This window comes from Salvia miltiorrhiza, chromosome 4, assembly GCF_028751815.1.
Source record: "Salvia miltiorrhiza cultivar Shanhuang (shh) chromosome 4, IMPLAD_Smil_shh, whole genome shotgun sequence".
Taxonomy (NCBI): Eukaryota; Viridiplantae; Streptophyta; class Magnoliopsida; order Lamiales; family Lamiaceae; genus Salvia; species Salvia miltiorrhiza.
The window spans coordinates 11,116,888-11,140,884 of record NC_080390.1 but is presented as its reverse complement, the minus strand read 5'-3'; the positions used below and the strand labels follow the sequence as shown (position 1 = coordinate 11,140,884).

Sequence of the window (23,997 nt, the reverse complement as noted above, 5' to 3'; positions counted from 1 at the left end):
GTCTATATGGTGCATGATCATGATTTTCAGTTCATAAACTACTCTAATGTTGTTTCAAAGTCTGTTAGTTCAAATGAATGGTTAATTGATTATGTCTGCACGTTCCATGTCACTCCTTTTGAGCATATGTTTCATAACTTACAGCATGTTAAGTCTGGGCATATTGCATTAGCTGATGGTCAAAACTGTGAAATCTTGGGAAAGGGTGATATTTGCTTGAAGTTTGAAAATGGCAGTTTGCTTACCTTGAATGATGTTAGATATGTGCCAAAGTTGGAGTTTAGCTTGTTATCTGTGTCTAAACTTGCTGACAAGATGTTAAATGGCTCTGTGAATCACTTGAGATTTCAATTTGAGAAGGATTCTGTGGTGTACTTTTCTGCACCAAGAAAAGGTGATTTATATGCTGTTTGTGCTGAGTCAGTCCCTTGCCTGCTTGAATCCTCACAATCTGCTGCTCCAAGTGAGGTGGAGAATGTGAATATTGTTGATCAAAACAAGAGTGAGCTTACCCCCACTGTTTCTTTTGAGGTGGATCCTCTACCCAATTTGGATGCAAACCCTGAGGTTGACATTGAACCTATCATGCATGATATGCCTGTTATGAATGAACCCACTAATAATGAAACTTGGATACTTGTGGTACAGCCTACTGAATGTTCTGTTGTTGAGTCCAAAGTGGTGTTTAAAGTCAAGCATGAAACTGATAATGTAAGATACAAAACTAGACTTGTTGCTAAGGACTTTACACAAAAAGTAGGCCTTGATTGCAATGTGGTTTCTGCTCCTGTTGTGAATTTTGATCATGGTTAAAGTTAAATCTTGTCTCTGTGTCTGTGTGTGGAAAGTTTAGCCTCTGTGGCTGCTTGTCTCTTTTCTTTTCTTGTTCTCTGTTGTGTCGTGTGTTCTGAGTCTGAGCTCTGTGTTTTGTTTGCTCTGCTCTGGTCTTTTTTTGCTCTGTGTCTTTTGAGTCTGTAGTTGCCTGGTCCTGCATGTGTCCCTTCTTGTTTCTCTTTTGCATGTTGTTTTGTTGTTGTTCTCTTCTCTTGAGTTTCTTGTGTTGAGTTTTGTGTGGGCTCTGCATGTGTGTGTGTTCTGTTGAGTCAGTTGAGTCTTCAATGATAACCTTCCTGGTTTGATAAATGTGGTGATTTCCCTTGGGTTGGTCTCTGGTGTTGAGACTGAGATTAATATGTTACTCCCTCCGTCCACCAAAAATATGCCACAATTTCCTTTTTCGTCCGTCCACAAAAAATATGCCACATCCATTTTTAGTAGTAGGGTCCACACCATTCCACTCACATTTAAAGTGGGACCCTTACTCCACTACCAACTTCACTCACATTTTATTAAAACTCGTGCCGAAAGTAAAGTGGCATATTTTTGGTGGACGGAGGGAGTAATATTTTTCTCACCCTCTATTATCTTGTCTCTGTGATAGAATGATAGTAAAAATGGCTGTGATGATAAGCTCAAATCAAAGGCTGGCTCTTCCCTGGTGACATAATGATCATTGTGCCAAAGGTGGAATGTGGAGAGTTGGCCCAATGATCTTTTTTTCCCTAGCCCAAATCTGTTACCCGGCCCATTTCCCAAACCCTAGCCCACTATCCCATCTGCGCCGCTTCATCTTTTTCCGCCGCCCGTCTCCTTGATTCCCACCTCAGACTTCAATGCTCCACCCTCCTTCCCAATGACCTCCACTCTTTTTTATCCCTGCTGCAAGTCTTTCAATGGTAAGGGAAGTTTTACACATCGTTTGACCAGAAGGCTCTGCTATTCCTTCCTGAAGTGTCGCCGGATTCCTGTTGTGGTTTCCTGATTGGTGACTGTGGGTGTGAACTTCACTTCGATTGAGTGCTTGTATCACCGGATTCCTGTCCATAGGTTTCCTGTTTGGTGATACTTGCTGGGTGTGTACGCCATCGGTTTCCTGACCACCGGAATCCTGCTGTTGGTGGTTGTGCAACTGAGATCTGGGTGCTGATCTGTTCCTCCTGTTCCATTTGTGCCGTGATCATTGAGCTGCTGGAAGAGCCGAGCCTACAGGGGGAAAATCTGAGCCCCTGTGTCCCGAGGACACCTTTTCCCTTTATCTAACTTTCCTTCCTTTTCTTTCCTCTAACTTTCCCTTGTTTCTCTTTTACTTGCTGCCTTTCTTTGTTTATTGCAGAGAAGTGAAGAAGAGCAGCGAAGCTAGCGCCAGAGGAGTCGAGGCCAGAGGGATCAACTCCAAAGGAGTCGAGGCCAGCGGAGTCAGGCGCCAGAGGAGTCGAGGCCAGCGGGATCAACTCCAGAGGAATTGAGACGCCAGCGGGATCAAGGCGCTCCAGGCGCCAGCGGGATCGAGTCTTCAAGGCGCCAGCGGGATCAACTCCAGTGGAGTCGTGAATCCTCTGCCGAGCAGAGAATTCACCCCGAGCAGAGAATTCACGGCGAGCAGGGAAGTCGCCCCGAGCGGGGAATTCGCGGCGAGCGGGGAATTCGCTCCGAGCGGGGGAGTCACCCCGAGCAGGGAAGATCAAGTGCTTGAGCACGAGTGGGGGAAACAGGAGGTTCGGGAACCAAGTGGTGTAACCCTGGCTAGGCGAAGATACCCAACACTTCGAACACTTTGTATGCGCTATTTTTGAGTAGGCGTCTATTTTGTGTTCACGGGGTGTGGTGGTTTGGGGCGACCGTTCAGCTTTTTATCAATCTTCGGGTGCGCTCGGGATTGAGGCTGGTTCGGGTTTGCCCTGTTGGTTGCTCCGCGATGGAGGATCCTCTCTCTCTCTTCATCGGCGGGGAATTGTATCGGACAACGAGCTTTGGTCGGTGATGCGTTGGATCCGGCTCTTCTCTGAGCGTGTTTGTCTCTGAGCATATGATGGAGACTTTGATCGGGCAGGTGGTGGACGTTCGGGTTGGGTGGATTTCTCTTGGGTTTTATGCTTCTTTCTTGGATCTTTTGGTTACGTCGTTTATGTTTTCTGGGTGGTCTTGCTTTGCGCGTCTTGGGCGTGCTTTTCTTGTTTTTGTCGTTGTTTGTCTTTTCTGTGTTTGTGAGCCGGGATTATTTAGGGGTGATGATAATGTCGGAACTTCTGAAATAATCCCAACTCCGCTTACGAACGCTGGGTCTTATAGACGAGTACTCTTTTTCCTCTTTAAGGTTTCCCTCGTTAGGTTTTACTTAAAGTGGTTTTAATGAGGCTCGGCCCTTAGTCTGCTCTCTTGTGCTTTCAAGGGTTTTCTAGGTTTTTTCTTTTCCTTTTCTTTTAATAAAATTTTAATTTAATAATTTATACAGACTAATTTATTAGAGGTTAAAATCAGAATATGTCTAAATTCGGGGTTTTATAGGCTATTAATAATTTACAAAATTGTTGTTCCAATTAATTTAAAATCAATTTTAAATTAATTCTAAATTAAAATTTTTGTTTTTAATATAGCTATACATTTTCTTAAAAAGTTTCGCAGATTTTAGAAAAACTTAAATATAATAATATTTTATTTTTAAAAAATAAAAGATGTAATGGATTTAAAATGTAAAGGAAAATTGAACAAGCAAATAAGTGAAAGAATAATTTAGAAGGAAAAGTTTAGAAAATTAACTTTAATCACATGAAAGAAAAATTTAGAAAATTAATCACAATCACAAAATCATGACTCAAGAAAGACAAATTTAGAAAATTAATCACAATCGCATTTAAAATTGTGACTAATGATCAACTCGCTATCTGTTAGTATAAATAGATGTGCACAAGGTGTAGAATGAAATGCAAGACAAAAGATAGAGAAAAGCGCAACTAATTTACTATCATTCTTGTTGAGTTCAAATAGTTAGTATCATCATCATCATTTGATTCATCATTGCCATCGGAGCCGTCGATTTCGAGCGCGTTTTCAATTGCATTATCTTATGACAAAGGCGCAAGATAATGCAATCGAGAACACGCTCGAGCATATGAAGATCGACGACTCAAATGACGATGATGACTCAGATTATTATGATGACAATGAAGTCGCGACCTTTTTCATTCTAGCTACTTCTGTAGCATAGGAATGAATCTAATCTCGACAATAATAATATTATGTGATTAAACCATGGCCAAAAATCTCAGATCTTAATCTTGAAATATTCTTAAATTAGTTTTAGCATTCATATTCTAAAAAAAATTCTTTTATCTTTATTTATTTAGTTTTGGCGCTCTGAATCACAAAGAAACTTGCTTATTATTAAATTGAGGTTTAATATAAAAAGAAAAAGGAAAAAAGGCCTTTGAAAGCACAAGAATGCAGACTAGAGGCCCGAGACTCGAAAAGGAGCTCGTCAAACAGGAAACAAAGCAAAGAAACTTGCTTATTTTTGCTCCTTCCATCTAATTAAAAGTACAATAATTAAAATGATTTTCGTAATTCTAGTTAGGTAAATATTTAGTTTCAAAAGCATTCATCTCTAAAATAACAGAAGGCATTTTAATTTTACGTGGTATATTAATCTTACATGGCTTATAACTAGCTGACGTGACCAATAAATGTTAAACGACGTGTTTCGTACTTAAAAACGAATAAATTAATTTACCTTAATTATAATCATGCAGAATGTACCTAATTAAATCTACATATGTGGTCGAATATTGTTCCCGTAGTTATATAAAAAACGATTAAAAGTTCAAATATTTATAGACATAATCTTTCATTAGAGATTAAAATTAAAATATTCCCAAAGTTCGTGATTTTATCGTTCATTAACTCTATATTTATTATTATTATTATTATTATTATTATTATTATTATTATTATTATTATTATTATTATTATTATTATTTTTTTTTTTTTTAATTCTAGATGCCTTGTACTTTATTATCTGTCTTTCTGTTATACTTTTGTTTATATTAATTTTTCCTTGTTTTTCGTTTTCTCTTTTTGCAAATCTCCATGTTTTGCCCATAAAAGGGAAAAGGCAAATGGTGAAAGTGCAAATGATATATTTGTAAGCTAAATACATCCTTGATTAGGCTCATACATAGGGCTGAGCAAATCCGAACCGTTTTTTTCAAACCGAATCGAACCAAACCAAACCGGCCGGTTTGGTTCGGTTTTTGTAGTGAAAACGGTGTGGTTTGATTTGAAAATTTTCAAACCGCCAATTTTCGGTTCGGGTTCGGTTTGGAAAAAACGGTTCGGTTTATAAACCAAACCCGTCCGAACTTTTTAATATATTATTATAACATATAATATATTTTATAAATAATTAATATTAATAATATTAAACATTTTACAATTCAAACCTAATACCCATTTTACATTAGGTATGCATTTTGTGGGCTTTTAAGTATGCATTTTGTTGAATTTATGTATTTTAAGGGCTGCCAAATATTGCTACCAGGTTTTTGAATTAAAAAAAATGGAACGGTTTTGGCCAAACCGAACCGAGCCAAGTAAAACGGTTTGGTTTGGTTCGAAATTTTTGGGGCGGTTTGGGTTCGGGTTGGTCAATTTCGGTTCGGTTTCAACCCAACCCGCCCGAATGATCACCCCTACTCATAAATGTTATTGAATAAACATTTGTACGAAACCTACACAAACTAAATCTTTACCAAAAAAAAAAAAAACAAGGAAAGTTAACTGAACCTATTACAACTGAATCTATAGCAAAATAAATCTTGTCATACTACTAAATATACATATATTAACTAATTAATCTCGTCAAAGGTTCATAATATAAGAATAAAGAATTTGATTCCAAACGTCGGGGACTCCCGGCAGACACCAATGGGTGCAATCCGAATAGCTCGTTGGATTCGCTAGTTCCTCCTTACTTATAGCATGAAAAAAATACTTGTGAATCGAGGGATGAGCATCCTTTCTAAATTCGGACAAATGCGTTATATTCAGATACTCGATGTTTATGCCTTGGGTCCCTAATTTTTCAAGAGCTAATTCCGCGACTCTCATTTTTACACCGAGTATTGAAAGACCAATTGACCTCTCATCTAAAATTGGCTCCGTTTCCTTGTAGCAGTTGCGTAGCTCGTCCCATCTTTGGCCGCTGCAGTGTTACTACATCAATTAGAAAGACCAATTTGAAATGTACTGCTTTCGAATACACGAACCTATAGTTGTTTTGGCTTTTTCGAGATGTTATTAATTCATCGAAAATTGACAACCGTGTGAGATATTGACAATTTGCATGCGTGAAGACAGAATTTCTTGCTTTCAAATACATGAATTTGCAATTGTTCTAACTTTTTTGATGATGTCATTAATTCATCGAAAATTGACAACCGTGTGATCATACGAGAATAATTAAAAATTTGCATGGTTGAAGGCAAAATCTTTAGTTCTTGTGTGTAGGCGCAATGACTCCTTAAATTTATCGAACTTGCACAAACATTTGTAAATATCGAAATGAAATCATAGAATTCTTATATAAAAAGAGGACTTACTATAAATGGAAAGGCGAAGGGCTCATGAAAAACATCTTTGTTTTAGTTCGATCTATGTTGATTTCTAGCCAATCCGACCATATGTCGAGGACCATTTCATAGAGTCGAGTGCTCATCTTATCCACTGTCTTGTTTCTTGCATCCGATGTTCCCCATCTGTGAGAGAGAGAGAGGTTATGAGCAGGGAAATCTGTGTTTTTGTATAATTAGCAGCCAATTAGTTCCTCCGTCTATAAAAAAAAATTATTGTATTGTGAACAGGGCCGGCCCTGACATTCCGGGGGCACTAGGCGAAAAGGAAAAAAGGGCCCCCTAAAAGAAGAAGCTTCGAGAAGTTGTAGCAAATTTGAAATGGCTGTAAACCTGTAACATTGACCATAAAGTGCAATTAAACTAACAATGATAAAATAATTATAAAAATAACTTAGATTTTCTAGCATTTTGAGACGCAAAATCATCAATAATTTCTTCAAGATCAAGCTTTTCTAATACCTCATATTCAATGTTCTATAGTAACTGGTATAGTCAACAATATTCTATATGCAATAGAAATATTGGGAAAGCAATCTGAAACTATAACAAACTCAAGAACCTCACCAAGAGACTTTGTTTCAGATGGTAAACACATTTGTAGCACTTGCAATTCAGAATATAAATCTTCAGCATCAATGTCAGATTTATCACTTCTACTTCTTTCACCGAAGAAATAGAACTAGGTATAAGAAACTTATGAAGAGCTCTTCTTTGAGTTTTAATCACCTCATCAATTATTTTTCTTTTATTTCTTTTTTGACTTCCTCATGCATATTTTCTAGGCAACATATTATATGTAATCACACAAATTTAATCAAAATAACCAAAGACAAAATAAATCATAAATTAAATGAATCAGAAATTAAGATGAAGAATACCTTGGGAGTATTTAATTTCGAAATTCTGAAAAATCGAAAAAATACCTTCCTTCTTCACACTTTAATTTTAGTCAAACTCAAATGGCAGGGATGGAGCAGCAGATAAACAAATTGAAATTTAATTTCAATCGAATACCTTGAGAAATGAGAGAGAGAGCATAGAGCTAGAGCAGAGTTAGGAGAGAGACTTAGAGAGAGAGAAGTCAGAGATTGAGAGAGAGACGTTGTGAAAGAGAAGAGAGAGACGTTGGGGGGGAGGGGGTGTTCTGGTCTGGTCCGTAGGAAATAGAGTGAGAGAGAAGATAGTTTGGTAATGGGTAGTGGGCACTTGGACTTGGGCTGCTATCAGGGCCCAAAAGTTAAGTAAATATATATATATATTTTTATAGGGTATATAATACTATTGGGATCTACAATTTTTGCGCCCCTAAAATTTGGGTGCCCTAGGCCATTGCCCCTTGGGCCTATCTAAAGGGTCCCTAATTGTGAACAGCACAAATTTTAATAAAATATGAGTGAAGTTATAAGTGGAGTACTTAGAGTCACATATTAAATGTTAGTGAAGTTTTGTAGATTCAACTGCTATAAATGAAAGTGTCCAACTTTTTGCATATTTTTTGTGAACAAAGGAAGTATATAATTTATACTTACACGATTGTTATAGGATCCGCCCACCACAAATAGGAATTGAATATGAGTATATTTGCATCGTTCCAATGCCTCGCGTGCTTGTCTATGCTCATAAGCCTAATCACTCGCTCTTTAACACGATGAATAAGTGGATCATCGCAGCTTGACTCAACCATAAACGGTGACCAGTATAACCCGATTGTGGCATTGTATTCCTAGATGTAATCAAACAAAACAACTTTGAACATATGTTAAATTTATAATCTCTTCGAAGACATCCAAACAGTGAATACCATTTATATTAACACAAAAATTTAGGGTTCATCAATCCCCACCGTCCCTCTTACATTTGAGTGGAAGGAACGCATATTCTCGTCACGGACAACCGTCCTCGGCGACGATGGGCCGAGCGCGGATTCAATCAAACAGAGCATCGATGTCCATTGATTTCGACTCAACGAGTCACCTACGAACATGAGCCTTTTCCCCCTTATTTTCTCGAGAAACTTCGTTCCGTTAAACCTAATTAAAACAAAAAAATCACGAGTTTGAATTCCACCAAGAACAAATGCGAAACGTCACATCACACATACCTCGGAAGATCGCAGTGATGAGGCTGCCATCTCCAATTTCGATACTTCAAATCTTTTCTACCGTATGCCTCACACGCAAACTCAGCCAACATAAACGAACACTTCTCCTCGTAGAAAGGAAGTGACACATTGTCAAAAATCCATCTTCCTTCAAACAAGTTGCAGCTTGAACTCGAACTCGGACTCGAATTGACCTCGTTCAATGTCGGTACTTCGTTTCCGGTCAGATAGAAAACGGCGCCGGCTAAAATCAAGAGAGAGAAGCCAAGAATGCAGTGCGAGAGCATTCCCATTTTCATTTTTTCATGTTTCATTATTTCTGTTTGTCTTGTGTCAGATCCAGAGCAAGCAAACCAAGAATTTCTAGTTGCATGCCACTTTTTTAATTAATTTATTTCACATGGTTTGTGCTTTATCCTAGTAATTTCACATGGTTTCTTGCATTATTTGCGAGAATATGTTCTGTGTTTTATCCAAGAAAGACTACCTCTATATAATATTGTTAAAAAACACATGAGATTTAGTGTACCAAATTTAGTGTTTCACTTTTAATTTTTTTGAGTTTCTCTCTTCATTTTCAATTTTATTTGCTTGAGTTTAATTTTATAATTTAATTAGAATTATTATAACTAATTAGGGTATAAAACATATTTTTTTTATTATTTAATTATATATATTAATTTATTGTTCATTATTAGGGTTGATAAATCCAAAGTTATTGAGGTATATTAATTCTTTAACTTCATTTTTTAAAAATAGTTAATTATACTTCATAATTTTATAATAATAAATATAATAGCAGGACACAGTGTTCCACAAAAAATAATGGAACACTAAATTTCATTCGATTTTATGGTTTAAAAATAAAAGTAAAATTAAGAATAATTCATAATATTATAATAAATTTTATTTTTATAATAAATATTACTAATATAACAAATATAAAAGTGAGACATAATGACATAAAATTATGGGATACTAAATTTCATCAAATTGGGTGGGATCCTCAGTCTCACAATTTAAGAGTGGGACATAATTGCACACAGTAAATTTTGGGACCGAAGATCCCCTCCGTTAACAAATGATGTTTGAAGTTAACGAAATAAATGCTTATTTAATTTAATACTTTTCTAGGATATTAATGATGTTTGAAGTTAACGAAATAAATGCTTATTTAATTTAATACTTTTCTAGGATATTAGTATTAGGTTAGCAAACTTATATATTGAGTGGCATAGATGATTCAACCACGATTTGCATGGACTTTGTTGGGATCTAAGAGCATCCGCATCGCTTACACAATACGGTCTACTCGTGTAGAGCCGCCATCGTGTAAACCGATGCAACCTCTCCTTACACGAGGGCTACACGTTCTAACGTGTAGCTCGATAGTCCATTCAATTCAGACACGCGCCATTTAAAAAAAATCGAATTTTGAAGGCAGCTTTGACTGCCTCGATTTGCGTGCCTTTTTTTTTACCGTTCGAATTTTTTTTTTCTTTTTTTCTTCTCTTTATATTCTCTTTTCCTTCTTCTTTATATTCTCTTTATTCTTTTTTTAGGATTTATTTTTATTTTATTAAGTTTTATGTAATTTTTAGGATTTCAAAATTAATGCAATTTAAATTTCAATTAAATTTTGTGATTTAAATTTATGCAATTAAACTTAAATTAAAAATAGAAAAATCAAAACTAAAAAAATCATGTAACCCCAATGCAACCTCTTTACACAATGTGGTCCCCCCTCATCAAGTAAGCTATCATGTAACTCAATGTGGATGCTCTAATGGACTGCCTACCAACCGTATATATAAGTGGCAAATCACACATGCACGAAAAAAATAATTTGGCATTCCGAAGCTAAAATATATTTTATCAAGTGATAAATTTTGCTCAAGTTCAACCATGCACATCCACATTAAATAATTAATGAGCCAAAATTTGGATCATATTCGATCATTTCGTGTTGGATTAGTTTTCTCCTAAGCAATGTTATTAGACTTCAATTCGTTCTTGATAATTGAACTAATCAGATTAAATTGTGACATTATTTCTTTTTTCTTCTTTCATTATATAAAAACCATGACATAGTTATTCATCTTCTCGGTGATATGATCATGATACTCCCCAAAACTTTTGGTTTAATTTTCCAAGCACAACGTGCGTGTCAGATTATATGTATCATCAAAATATTTATAAAATTATATTTTTGTCTTTGATTCCACCAACTAAATGTATTTAAGTTTCCCCTTAATAAAAAATTGTCAAATTAATAAGCTGGCACGCACGTATATATTATTTGCTTAACACAAGCTTTTTTTTTAATTATTAATTAATGTTATCGTTTCAGGGAGATTAGAAAGTGGCTTTTACAAGTGCTGTTAAAAAATATCGATCACTAGATTTCTTCCCCTTTTTTGTTGTTGATGACATAATACTCCATATGCTGCGATTTTATACATGTGAATTAAAATATTGAGCGTCTTTTCCTAATTTAGAGTATATATTGGCAAGTCACTAATAATAACATTTTCATTAGAAATAGTAAATAACTATTAGCTGCACACTCATAATTAAATTTAAATTCTAATTAAAAAGTAATAAAATCTTATTGGGATTATGAAATCCAGCTAAGCAATAAAACTCGGCCCTGGCCAAATTATATTGAGCCCACAGGCCGAACGGCCCAAACCCGTGAGGCTTTCCGTGGGCCTATGATTTTGGGCTCAGCCCAATCTCATTGTTTAATACAAGCACTTTACAATTACTCGAAGCTCATCTTATCCCTTTCTTAAATACCCCTCGTCAAATGATGGTTCACTTAGTCATGCTTAAAAATAATGTGATTAATAAAAAATACGATAAATAATATAAAAAAGATGAGATTATCTATTTAGCCTAGATAAATATTAAAATAAAATCGGGTGTCTTTTACCTATCACGGACTGACTTATTTAATCGCATATTAAAGCATGTATTGATGGTGTTGGTATATAAAAATTTAAATACAAAAATATGTACCGGACAATCAAAGATTCCTCATATTTGCATCTGAATTCATATATATGTATATGGGGCGTTTAGTTTGATGGATAAAATAAATAAGATTGAATGATGATGTCAAATTTATGAGTGATAAATAATTATCTAATTAAATTATTAAAGTGCGGGTTGAGTTATTATCATATGTTAAATCATGCAAATCAAAGACAGTCAAATGGCCCTAGAGTGATATATTTGTAATTTTTTTTTATGCTTTTTAGTAGTGTTTGGAACCGAATCTAACCACGTTAGTATGAAAATTTCACAATTCTTAATGTTGAAATATTTTTGGCGAATTGAAGTATTGGCCTTCTGTATTTTCACTTTTCTTTGTCCTTATAGGAATCATAGTTGTATTTAGATCTATGCCATGTTCCTCAAAGAAAAGAAAAAAAAAATCTATGCCATGTGAAATGTCACCATCTTTAATAAACAAATAAATTCAAAATTAAGAATATAAAATAGAGACATTCTTAGATGATAGTCCTAAGCATGCAGCATATTACTAATTGAAAATCTGGGTACATTAGCAAGATCTAAAGCCCGATCAAACTAGTGATGCGGTCAATTTCACAACTCATACACACCTAGCTAGGCATAAACATTCATGATTATTCCCTCGATCCTTGAAACATCTTTCTTTGCTTCTTTTTTTGTCCGTCTTCAAAACATCTTCATAGTCTATTTTTTAAAACAATTTCACTAATCAATCTCCTTACAATTTTCACATATTTACACATATTGTCATTAATGAACCCACTTCTTTTCATTTCAATTAATTCATTAGTAATTATCATCACTTTTTATAGTTTGTTGGATCAATTATTCACTCATAAAATACACAACCAACTTTTGTTAAAACTCGCGCTACGCCCCTTAGAAAGATGTTTCAGGGATGAAGGGAGTACTTAACTTATCAACCTCATACTTGATACTCACCGTCTCACAAAAACATGAACATTTTGTCATTTTTTGTTGTCTCACAGAAAAATACACATTTCTATTTTTGTATATTGTTCCGCCACAATCACTTTACTTTTTATCTCTACTTTTCATAGAGTGGAATTCATTTCGCACTTAGAATGCACTTTTATCTAACATTTCTTAAAACTCGAGTGAGTATGATCTACATACATATACAAAATGGTGTAAAAAATGAAATTGGATAAATGAAATAATAACATCAAAAATATAAATATATATGTTTACTAGGATCTAATGATATAAGTATAAAGGATCTCATTCCAAACATCTGGCAATCCAGGAAGGCACCAATGGAGACAATCTGCATAGTTTTTAGGATTCGCAAGTCGTCCTTTACTCAAAGGATGGAAAAACTTCCTATATATTGAGGGATGAGCATCCAATCTATAATTCGACATATGCGATATATTTAGATATTCGATGTTTATGCCTCTCGTCTTCATCTTTTTCACAACAGAATTGGCTACATGCATCATATCCCGATCTATTCCGATTCCTTGCTCCCCCACTTTCAAAATCGGCTCGATTTTGTCATGGCACATCGCCACGACATCCCCTCTCTCGTCCCTGCATTAATTAATGTTAACTCGCAGTTGCTACTTATAAATTCTCTTTCACTTAAAAAAAAAATATTCCTTTTATCCCTTCAAAATGTGTTACTTTACAACTTGGGTCATCCTATTTGAAATATCTATTTCCATTATGATAGAAAACTACCTTTTACATTCTCTATATCTTATTTGGTTTGATAGAAATACCTTAAAAAACTACTCCCTCCGTCCACAAAGATTGTGTGTTTATTACTATTTTCGTCCGACCACAAAGATTGTGTGATTTCTTTTTTTAGAAAACTCATTTATACTTTACCCCATTCACACTCAATATTTTTACAAAACACCCACCATTTACTTTTACAATTTGGTGGGTCAAATACTACTCTTTAACACTAAAATCAGATCTTTCAATTTTTTTATTAAAACTTGTGCCCTCCACTCCACCACACATTCTTTGTGGATGGAGAGAGTATTTATTTTATACCTGAATCACCTATACTTTAATATTTGTATCCAAAAAATGTGATATTTTGAATTAGAACGAGGGGAGTATATAATAATACTTCATATGTCCCACTTATCTTGACACACTTTCTTTTTTAATTTGTCTCATTTATAATGACATTTTTCAAATATAGTATGTGGTCTCTACCTATACACATTAAACAAGAGGTCCCTACCAACTTTACACTAACACCTTATTCTTAATCTCTGTGCCCAAAACAAATGTGCCAAGTTAAATGAGACGAAAGAAATACTAATTAAAAACTTACTTAGATGTGTGACGAGGTGAGGGGCCCATGAAGAACAACTTTGTTTTGGTTCGATTAATGTTGATTTCCAACCATTGGGACCATTTGTTCAAGGCCATTTCGTAGCTTGGGAGCTGTGAAACTCTTTTGTAGATTGGGTCAGAACTCCCCACAGATTCCCATCTAATCATACAAAGAAATGGGATGAGAGAGAAAGAGATCTAGAGATCTAGAGAGAGAGAGTGGACTAATGAATTACAAGAGTGTGATGTTTGGATCAAGCCACCACGCATAAGAGTCGAAGACGACGAAATCCGCATCGCGCCATTGGCTAGCATGCTTCTCGATTGCCATTATCTTAATCGTACGGTTTTGAAGATTCGTGTGGTGAAATGGATCGTCGCAGTTGGATTCCACTAGAAACGGTGACCAATAGAACTCGATTGTCGCCTCGTATTCCTTCATTTGATATTTTGCGACATTACCTTTTCATATTGCATTTCATGCTTCTCACAAGAATTAATATATATATATATATATATATATATATATATATATAGTTGGGCTATAATAAAAACACATCTTTTTGTAAAAACTAAAAACGGCTGAATTCTATGTAGAACACTTATGAATTGGCTGTGTAACTGTATGAATTGCAAAATGTATGAATTCTATGTAGAACACGTATGAATTTCGCAATTCATTTAGTTACACAGCTAATTCATACGTGTTCTACATAGAATTCATACATTTTAGCCGTTTTTAGTTTTTACAAAAAGATGTGTTTTTACTATAGCCCATCCCTATATATATATATATATATATATATAGGGTCCAATTCTATAGAGAAAGACCCTTAGAGTTAGAAATAAGAATAAATCATTACCATTGGTTTAATGCTAATTGATGGTAAAGATTAAATATAAATTTATGATTTACCAAATAACAAAATCTGACTTTAAGTAATTATTTATTCGAAAAGGTCATACTGGTAAGATTTGCTCACATTCCTTAAAAAAGATGATTCGGAAAGATTTACAAGAAATCGATTTATTTATTTTGGCATTGTTCTTGTCGTTCAACATTTCTTCATATACCTTTTCCAATATATTATTTTATATGTTCAACAAATTATAAGTGAATGAGAAGGTGTGTAGACAACTATAAGTGAATGTTCAATAAAATAATGTTCAAGGTTCATTCCCGTTTACATATTAAAAAACATAAGAGGTAACATATGTTTAACAATTAAAATGTTCATTACTTTCGTGGGAACGTCAAAACAATTTCATTAAAATCCATTGTGTGCAAATAAATAATGAACGCAATTAGCCATATCTCCGAATAAAATGGCTGCCGGTTATATTAAAAATATCTCCGAATAAATCTTCGTGATATTGTTACGCTAATTTGGGGCAGTTACCAAATACGTTCAAGACTTAAAAGACTTTATTATCCTTAGCCAATAAAGAACCGTGTAATATTGCCTCTCATCTGATCCGTTAGATTAAGCTAATCTAAAGGTTAATATTCTTTCTCATTTCTCACAACATATGAGTTTCTCAAAAGAACTTCTCCTTATATATATATATATATATATATAAAGAGTCATGTGAGAACCATATCTTTTCGTGAGAATTGAGAATTATGATAACACATAAAATATATATATGAACAAGAGATAATCAGATCGTGAACTGTTAAATATAACACGTTTATAAGATCCGACCATATCTTGTTTGTGTATTTTAAGTATTATATTGTTCACGATCTGACAATCTCGTGTTCATGTATTTTATGTGCTGAAACATGGTTCTCAGTTCTCACAAAAAGATTTAATTGTCGTTTGAACCTAACCATATATACGTAAAAATTAATTAAAGAACTTACAATCGCCTCAAATATTAAGGAGTTTCCTTTCTTGATCACCAATTTCGGTGACGACTGATTGAGAGAAGGCTCAATTAAGCAGAGGAGCGACGCCCATTGGTTCCTATTCAACGAGTCTCCCACAAACACAATCCTCTTCCCTCTTATCCTCTCCAGTAACGTCGTACCGTTGAATCTATTCAAATTAAAACAAAATGTAAAATTTTGATCTTTAATCTGAAAGCAAAAATTAAAGAAAAAATATATAATAATTTTTCAAGAAATTAAACATAAACCATTATCGATCCTCTTTTTTTTTATTAAAAAAAGTCAAACCAGACCAAATCAAACCAAACCAAACCTGGGAAGATGACAATGATGAGGCTGCCATCTCCATTTCTGATATCCAACATCTTTTCTTCCAAACTTGAGACAAGCATGCTCGTCTGTCATGAACGAGCACGCCCTCTCCTTGTAGAGCGGGTACGACACATTGTCAAAAACCCAGTTGCCCGAAAACAAGTTACAATCCCTGCTTGAATTGGAGATTTTCGCAGCTTCAATTTTTTCTTGGTTTTGTCGCAGCAGCAGTTTTGATGTCATGCATCTGTTGTCGCATGATTGAAGAAAAGCAATAGCTATTAACATGAAAGCTAAGAGGAAGAAGAAAGCTGCAGCATAATTGTTTCTACTTTTCCTTGTTTGAAGATGCATATTTTTTCTGTTTGTATCTTTATGCTACAGTGCTGTTTTTCCTCATCAGCAAAATGTTTAATTGGGGGGCATGTGCATGGTGTATATATATATTAAATAATAATTCATTATTATAGAGTTGATTTAGGGTTATTATATAGAACTTCTTTTTAAGGATTATTTAATTCATTTAATTTGGGGTTATTATAAGGGTATAGAACTTTTTATTATTATTAAATTTTAGTCATATATATTAATTAATAATTTATTATTAAAGTTTATAAATCCAAAGTTAATGGAGTATATATATAATTTTTTTAAGGGGTTATTGTCGAAAAATATTCAATGTTTTCCCATTTTATGATTTATATTACAATCCTTTTTTTGCCAGAAAATATATCAATGTAATTAAGATTGATTCTTAAATATTCCACAACTTGCAATTTCACTCGAATCAAATCTAATGTGACAATCGAAATTGTCATTGTGTAATAAATAACGAAGTGATAAAATGACGTTGTTTACTTTCAAATTATACTCTTTCTCTCTTACACACGCACAACGAGTAGGGAGATAATGCAACATCAACAGTGGCGACATCAGCTCCTCGTGCTCTTTCTGCGGTGGATGAAAGCTTAGAACTTCATGGCATTCTCCAACAAACCCTCTGCTCCCCTCCACTTCTGTAGGCCCTCCCCTGCCCCCTTCCCCCTTTAGACTTGCCGCCACCAGCCCCTCTGAACGACAATGCATCGACATCCGGATTAGGGAAAAAAAAAGAAACGACGCCGTTTTATTTTAAAAAAGAAATTAAATTCCAGTTGCTATGTCTTCACTTAAGCTTCGAAATTGTCATGTAAGAGACAAAAATTTCGATTTCGTCGGAGTACCTTGTCATGAGACGATATAAATCAATCTTAAATTAATGTATTTTCTGACAACAACAAAAAAAAGATCATAATATGAATCAGAAAATGAAAAAAAAGATCATAATACTAAATTGCATGCGGATCAAAAATTCATCAACAAATAATGTTTGAAGTAAACGAAATAAATGCTTATTTTTTAATTTTTTTTTGAAATAAATGTTTTTTTTTAATTTAATACTTTAATTTCAAGAATATATTGAGTGGGAGGGATGATTCTACCACGATTTGGATATATTTAAATTTATTCCGATATAATGGACTACTACCCATATATATATATAAGTGGAAAATCACAAGAAAAAATTAATTTGGCAGGCCGCGCGAAGCTAAAAAATAATGGACTACTAACCATGTATATAATACAACACGAATGTTCAACCATGAACATTCCACGTTAAATTAAATAATTAACGAGCGAATTAAATTTTGGATCATATGCGATCATTTTCGTGTTGTATTGTTTTTTCGCAATCAAAATTATTAGACTTCAATTCATTCGTGATAAATGAATCAATCTATACTACATTAAAGGTTTTAATTCGAAATCTAACAATTTCAAATCAATTTTAAAATTGATTGACAATTTTAAAATTGATGTAATCTCTTTTGGGTACCAATCTTTTATCTAATTTCTTTTTCTTGACCAAAAAAAAGTTATAATAAAATTAAAGATTTATAATATCAATTTTTATTATTGTAATTTTTTTTTAATATTTAACTCTAATATATTGAGTTAAAATCAATTTTTTTTATTTAGTATCTAAATATGATAATTGAGTTGATATCAAATTTTTTATAAATATAAAAATATAAAAATATTTCTTGTGCATTGCACGAGGTAGAAATGCTAGTTATATTTAATTGTGAAATTGTTTTTTCTTTTTTTAATATAAGAATAGAGAATGCTAGTTATATTAAATTGTTACATTGTTTTTTTTTTTTTAATATAAAAATAGAGACATTGTTATGCCATCTTCTCGGTGATATGATGTGATACTCCCCAAAACTTTTGGTTTGATTTTCTAAGCACAACGTGCGTGTCAGGTATTATTAAAATATATTTTTATCTTTTATTCCACCTATTAAATGTATTTAACTTTCCCCTTAATAAAAATTAGCACAATTAATAAGTTGGCACGCACGTATTATTTGCTTAACACACGCTTATTTTTATAGGGTAAATGTCATTTTCTGTCTCATCGTTTTAACGAATTCGCAAAAATGTTTCAATTTAACAATAATAATAAAACGATACTCAACCTATCATACCAAAAAAATATTGTATGTGTCCTATTAATTTTCGACTATCGAAAAATGACGTGGATAGCCGGAGTTCCAACATGGCATATCTACGTGGAATGATAAGAGAGAGAGAGAGAGAGTTTTGGTGGACCTATTTTAGGAAAAAAATCGTGTAATTTTTTCCTTTTTCTGGAATATGTGGTTGTCTTATTCTTGTTTAACGGGTTCTGGATTTAATGCTCAGACGGCCGCTACGATTTCAGGAGACGCCGATTTCTTACTAATTCTTTAGGAGACGATGCGATTCCTTGTCGCGATTTTGGGAAATTTTAAGAGAGAACATGAATTAAAGAAAAACGACGTCGTGCTATTTTTTTAGGCATATAAAAATAATTTTTCCAGTTAAATATATAATTTCACGTAGATACGCCATGTAGGAACTCCGGTTATCCACGTCAATTTCCGACAGTCGGAAAATTTTTAATAAGACACGGGCGATATTTTTTTGATAGGTTGAGTATCGTTAGATTGAGACATTTTTTAGAATTCGCTAAAATGATGGGACGGAAAGTGACCTTTACCTTTTTTTTTTTAAATAATGTTATCGTTTCAGGATATTAGAAAGTGGCTTTTACAAGTGATCATGTTAAAAAATCACTAGATTTATTTCCTTTTATTTTTCTTTCTTTTTGGTGGCATATAATACTCCATGTCTTGCCATTTTATGCATGTGAATTCAAATATTGAGTGTCTTTTCCTAATTTAAAGTATATATTGGCAAGTCACTAATTATAACATTTTTGTTAGAAAACTGTAAATAACTGTATCCGTCGTATATATTTATAATATTTTCCCTATGTTATTCTCAGAAATACATGAATTTTAATTTTTTGTGAATTTATTTCTAATTAAAATTATAGCCACATTTATTGTACGTATGTAGAAGCCAAAAAATTGTTACTTGTCTAATTAGAAGTCAGAACACCTTTTGAATCTACATGCTAGAAGTTTAGAATTAATTTTAAAGAGAGTTTAGTCGTATGAATTGACACATAATTAATTTTCAACTTTCGCATAAGATCAAGTGCATGTGTTTGTTCGGAATTCTAATTCTAAAGTGCACAAAGACTTGAATACAACTAGGTATATACACCGTACAATCAGATTGATCCATATTTAGAATAGTGTTATTTATAAGGTTTGGTCAAAATACGGGTTCGAATTAGGGTGTGGGTCAGGATCTTAATGAGAGTGCAACCCAGTTGTACGGTACATTCGATTGTACCCAAGACCACCTCTTTTAAGAGATGCTAAGATTAGCTGAAGCACCCTCAAACCAATATTAGTACTTTATATTTCTTTTATTTAAAAGTAGTATTTTGTTTTAGCTTCCTTGAGACTAATTTTCTTCGTTAGTTCTAATCATAATGTAATAAAAAAATATAATATTTAATTTACATAATGTACATTGATAATTGTGAAGACGAGATGTAATACGAAGATAACAGTAGTAAAGAACAATTTTAAGAAAGTTGTCAAACGGGTCTGGTTTTTCAGATCCTGCAAAACCCAAATAATCTTGGGCCTAACCATTAATAATTTAGTTGGGCCGAAACCATCAAACTTTATTTTTACCTTTTCTTCTCTTTTAAAAAAAAAATATGCACTTTTGCCTCGTATGCTCTTATTTATATATTTTTAACTTTAATCTATTGTACTTTATTTTCTTTTTATTGGTGTGCTTTTACTTTTGTCATTTTTTTTTGACTTGTGGAATAATTTTAAAATCTCTCGTTTACTTTCATTTTATTTTTTACGCCAATCTAATTTTTGTGTCGTTACTATTTGTTGCCCCCCCCAACGAATGAGAGAAAAGGCAAAAGGTGAAACTCCTTTTTTTCCCGTATGAAAGAAAAGGCAAAAGGTGAAACTCAGGGTCAGGGGCAAGAGATAATTCAATAGATTCTCAACAACTGTTGGAGCAATTATTGTACTCTCATTTTAATTCTACCATCTCCCAAACCACCATAATAAATGCACAATAAATGGATTTTATATAAAAAAATAAACAAAATCATGTAGATACAAATGTATTTCAAATATTTAATTTATTGGGACTTAGTAGGCCAAAATGGTGGATCCCTAATACCTCAAATTGAAACAAATGAAGCTTCGGTAAATTACCATCATTTATCTCGAATATATTCAACAGTATCTTCTCGAATAAACATTTGTACAAAACCTACACAAAATGAACACAAAAAAGCAAGTTAACTATGCTACAATTGAACTACTAAGAGCAAGATCAAGAAAAAAAAAATGTAAAACAACAAATTAAATCTTGTCACGCTGCATATACATATCTTACCTAATCTTCTTGCCATTTCCTCAATATGGATGTTGTGCAATTTTCCATCAAGAGGTTTTTTTTTGTTTTTACTTGGGGAAGGATGAGCGATGCGGTTTGAACCCTAGAAGTTCCCATCAAGAGTTCATAATATAAGAATAAAGAATCTGATTCCAAATGTCGGGGACTCCCGGCAGACACCAATGCGTGCAATCCGAATAGCTCGTCGGATCCGATAGTTGCTCCTCACTTACGGTGTGGAAAAAATTCTTATAAATCGAGGGATGAGCATCCTTTCTATATTCGGACAAATGTGTCGTATTCAGATATTCGATGTTTATGCCTCGAGTCCCTAGCTTTTGCAGGGCTAATTCCGCAGCTCTCATTCTTGCACCAACTATCGAGAGACCAATTCTCCCATCTAAAATTGGCTCTGTTTCGTTGTAGCAGTTGCGCTTCTCCTCCCATTTATCACCGCTGCATTGTTACAATACTAATTAGTACCTTAATTATATCGAAATTGGATGAATATTTTTTTACATGTACGAAGTAAAAAAAATATAGGAGTGATCAGTGATCGTGCCTAATTGCATGAACTAGAAATTTTTTGCTTTCAAATACACTAATTTGTAATTGTTCTGATTTTTTCGACGATGTCATTAATTTATCGAAGATTGACAACCGTGTGAGGTATCAGGACAATTAAAAATTTGTGTAATGCAGAACTTTTAGTTTGTTTGGAAAATCAGAATTGAGTGGAAGTCGTGTGTTTAGGTACAATTACTCTTTGAATTTGTTGAACTTGCACAAACATTTGTAAATGTTATAATGATAACGTTAGAATTCTTATCTACAAAAGGGGGCGACTTACTAGAGATGAAAAGGGGAAGGGCTCATGAAAAACATCTTCGTTTTAGTTCGATTTATGTTGATTTCTAGCCAATCCGACCACACGTCGAGGACCATTTCGTAGAGACGAGTGCTCATCTTATCTACTGTCTTGTTTCTTGCATCGGAGCTCCCTAATGAGGTTCCCCATCTGAGAAGACATAGGAGAGAGAATGAGATGGTTATAAGTTGGAAATTATGTATTTTTTTTTATAGATTAATAGTATTAAATAAAGAAATTTAAAAGCTCGTGTTTTAATATCACTAACGATGTACTTACGTGACTGTCATAGGATCCGTCCACCACAGATAGGAATTGAAGATGAGTATATCCGCATCGTTCCAATGCCTGGCGTGCTTGTCGATGCCCATAAGCCTGACTACTCGATCTTTGACGCGATGAATAATTGGATCGTCGCAATTTGATTCAACTAGAAATGGCGACCAATATAACGCGATCGTCGCATTATATTCCTAAAATTTAATCAAATAAGAAAAAACAAATGTTAAAATTTAACATAATAAACAACGACAACAATAACAATAGTAATAATAATCCTGTAAAAAAAAACAGTATTAATAATAGTGTTGCACGTCGAGTCTTACATTCGACTGGAACGTATGCATATTCTCGTCCCGGACAACCGTCCTCGGCGACGACGGGCCGAGCGCGGACTCGACCAGGCAGAGCATCGACGTCCACTGATTCCGATTCAACGAGTCCCCCACGAACACAAGCTTCTTTCCCCTTATTTTCTCAAAAAACGCCGTCCCGTTGAACCTTTCTCAACGAAAAAAAAAAAATTTAATATTCCAAGTTCGAATCTCACCAACACTTTCTAATCCCAAAATACAAGGATACGAAACGCGAACGTACCTCGGAAGATCACAACGACGAGGCTGCCATCTCCAATTCCGATACTTGAAATCTTTCCTCCCATACCTCTCACACGCAAACTCGGGCAGCATAAACGAGCAATTCCTCTCCTCGTACAAAGGCAGCGACACATTGTCAAAAACCCATCTCCCTTCAAACAAATTGCATCTCGTGCTCGAACTCAGACTCGAACTCGGCTTATCCTCGTACGACGCCGGAGCCTCGTTGCCGGCGTCGTTACACGCATTCTTGAGCTGTCTCTGCAGATCCAAGAAGCCTAAGAAGTCACCCGTGAGATAAAAAACGGCGGCCACTAAAATCAAGAGAGAGAAGCCAAGAATGCAGTGAGTGACCATCCCCATTTTCATTTTTTCATGCTTCATTTTTTTTTCCCTTCTTTTTTCGAGTAGCTAGCTAGTATGCTGCTTGGTTTTATTTTTTTGTGAACACAAAAATATTTGGGCTTTATCCCAATAATTTCACATGGTTTCTTGCATTATTTGCAAGAATGTTAGTTCCTTTTCTCCAAGAATTCTTCATCATCACCTCTTCCACTCTGTCAAAGACACATGACCGTTTGTTAAAAAAAAAATCATAGCACCTCTCTTACAATTTACGAGCGATTTTATATTAGAGTACATGAAGGATATATATATTTCTGTATTAATTAAATAATTAATTGTGTCGGTTTATACAGTGTATCGATATATAATCAGATGATTAATGGACGATACAAATATGATTAATTAATTAATTAATTAGCATTTAATTGATAACGAATATTGAGTGGGGCGAGTGAGCTGGCTTGGAAAGAGATAGACACGAATTCGCATCACTGAATAGTGACAAATTAGAAGCCTCTCTTTATGCGTTGTCTAATAGGAGCCACTCAATTTTTCCAGATTATTAATAATAATTGTTGCTAATAATTTTTCACCTTTTGTGACCATCTATATAAATATAGCTGATTAATTATTATCGGCATCAATAAATTTACAAAGTACACAAAAAATCAACGCTTGATATATCACTTTATTTATCTCTTTAAAGTCATTAGAAAAAATAATGATAGTGTTGTGCTCATAAATGTCTTAATGAGCGACATTTCAATCTTCAATATATATAGTGTTAAATCAAGACTAAGTTGGATAAATAAATTTCTTTCAAAGTTTGGCAATGGACTCAAATATGAGATCTATAGTTTAAGATATTAATCATTCTATCACTAGATCAACGCTCACACAAATTCGAG

The 23,997-nt window shown here is 34.0% G+C and overlaps 4 protein-coding genes across 7 annotated transcripts in view; 1 reads left to right on the top strand and 3 right to left on the bottom strand.

Annotated features, from left to right (window-relative positions):
- The window catches only part of LOC131022705 (uncharacterized protein At5g01610-like), a 213,174-nt gene that overhangs the window by 52,804 nt on the left and 136,373 nt on the right, over positions 1-23,997 (top strand). The gene's annotated exons all lie outside the window — the stretch shown is intronic.
- Positions 5,516-9,025, bottom strand: LOC131022703 (protein trichome birefringence-like 34). Of its 3 annotated transcripts, XR_009101393.1 has the most exons (6): positions 8,569-8,955; positions 8,323-8,497; positions 7,997-8,190; positions 6,709-6,797; positions 6,435-6,590; positions 5,835-6,048 (listed from the first exon to the last, which is right to left on the bottom strand). XR_009101393.1 is itself a non-coding variant. In XM_057952220.1 (5 exons), the coding sequence occupies exons 1-5, from the start codon at positions 8,880-8,882 to the stop codon at positions 5,982-5,984; spliced, it is 906 nt and encodes a 301-aa protein (XP_057808203.1). In that variant the 5' UTR covers positions 8,883-9,025; the 3' UTR covers positions 5,516-5,981. The 3 variants fall into 3 exon arrangements, 2 of the variants coding, with proteins under 2 accessions (XP_057808203.1, XP_057808202.1); XM_057952220.1 differs by lacking the exon at positions 6,709-6,797 and having other exon boundaries at positions 5,516-6,048; positions 8,569-9,025; XM_057952219.1 differs by lacking the exon at positions 6,709-6,797 and having other exon boundaries at positions 5,516-6,037; positions 8,569-9,025.
- On the bottom strand, positions 12,758-16,543 carry LOC131022701 (protein trichome birefringence-like 34). Its single transcript, XM_057952216.1, has 5 exons — positions 16,131-16,543; positions 15,791-15,965; positions 14,160-14,359; positions 13,922-14,083; positions 12,758-13,161 (listed from the first exon to the last, which is right to left on the bottom strand). Exons 1-5 carry the CDS (start codon positions 16,481-16,483, stop codon positions 12,819-12,821), a joined length of 1,233 nt encoding a protein of 410 aa, XP_057808199.1. The 5' UTR covers positions 16,484-16,543; the 3' UTR covers positions 12,758-12,818.
- On the bottom strand, positions 20,725-23,485 carry LOC131022699 (protein trichome birefringence-like 34). 2 transcript variants are annotated; one of them, XR_009101392.1, is made up of 6 exons: positions 22,746-23,479; positions 22,475-22,649; positions 22,149-22,342; positions 21,852-22,019; positions 21,002-21,457; positions 20,725-20,875 (listed from the first exon to the last, which is right to left on the bottom strand). XR_009101392.1 is itself a non-coding variant. In XM_057952213.1 (5 exons), the coding sequence occupies exons 1-5, from the start codon at positions 23,126-23,128 to the stop codon at positions 21,118-21,120; spliced, it is 1,260 nt and encodes a 419-aa protein (XP_057808196.1). In that variant the 5' UTR covers positions 23,129-23,485; the 3' UTR covers positions 20,725-21,117. The 2 variants fall into 2 exon arrangements, 1 of the variants encoding a protein (XP_057808196.1); XM_057952213.1 differs by having other exon boundaries at positions 20,725-21,457; positions 22,746-23,485.

What these genes read in the sequence shown, in the direction of transcription:
- LOC131022703 (XM_057952219.1), bottom strand. Translation starts at nt 8,882, where the DNA reads ATGAAACATGAAAAAATGAAAATGGGAATGCTCTCGCACTGCATTCTT. An exon ending in GCGGATCCTATAACAATCGT is followed by an intron (nt 6,591 to 7,996) that starts GTAAGTATAAAT and finishes TCTCTCTCACAG; the next exon opens with ATGGGGAACATCGGATGCAA. An exon ending in CCTTCGCCTTTCCATTTATA is followed by an intron (nt 6,038 to 6,434) that starts GTAAGTCCTCTT and finishes GTAACACTGCAG; the next exon opens with CGGCCAAAGATGGGACGAGC.
- LOC131022701 (XM_057952216.1), bottom strand. Translation starts at nt 16,483, where the DNA reads ATGCATCTTCAAACAAGGAAAAGTAGAAACAATTATGCTGCAGCTTTC. An exon ending in CCTTAATATTTGAGGCGATT is followed by an intron (nt 14,360 to 15,790) that starts GTAAGTTCTTTA and finishes TATCAAATGAAG; the next exon opens with GAATACGAGGCGACAATCGA. An exon ending in GATCCAAACATCACACTCTT is followed by an intron (nt 14,084 to 14,159) that starts GTAATTCATTAG and finishes TTGTATGATTAG; the next exon opens with ATGGGAATCTGTGGGGAGTT.
- LOC131022699 (XM_057952213.1), bottom strand. Translation starts at nt 23,128, where the DNA reads ATGAAGCATGAAAAAATGAAAATGGGGATGGTCACTCACTGCATTCTT. An exon ending in CGTCGTTGTGATCTTCCGAG is followed by an intron (nt 22,650 to 22,745) that starts GTACGTTCGCGT and finishes TCGTTGAGAAAG; the next exon opens with GTTCAACGGGACGGCGTTTT. An exon ending in TGCATACGTTCCAGTCGAAT is followed by an intron (nt 22,343 to 22,474) that starts GTAAGACTCGAC and finishes ATTAAATTTTAG; the next exon opens with GAATATAATGCGACGATCGC.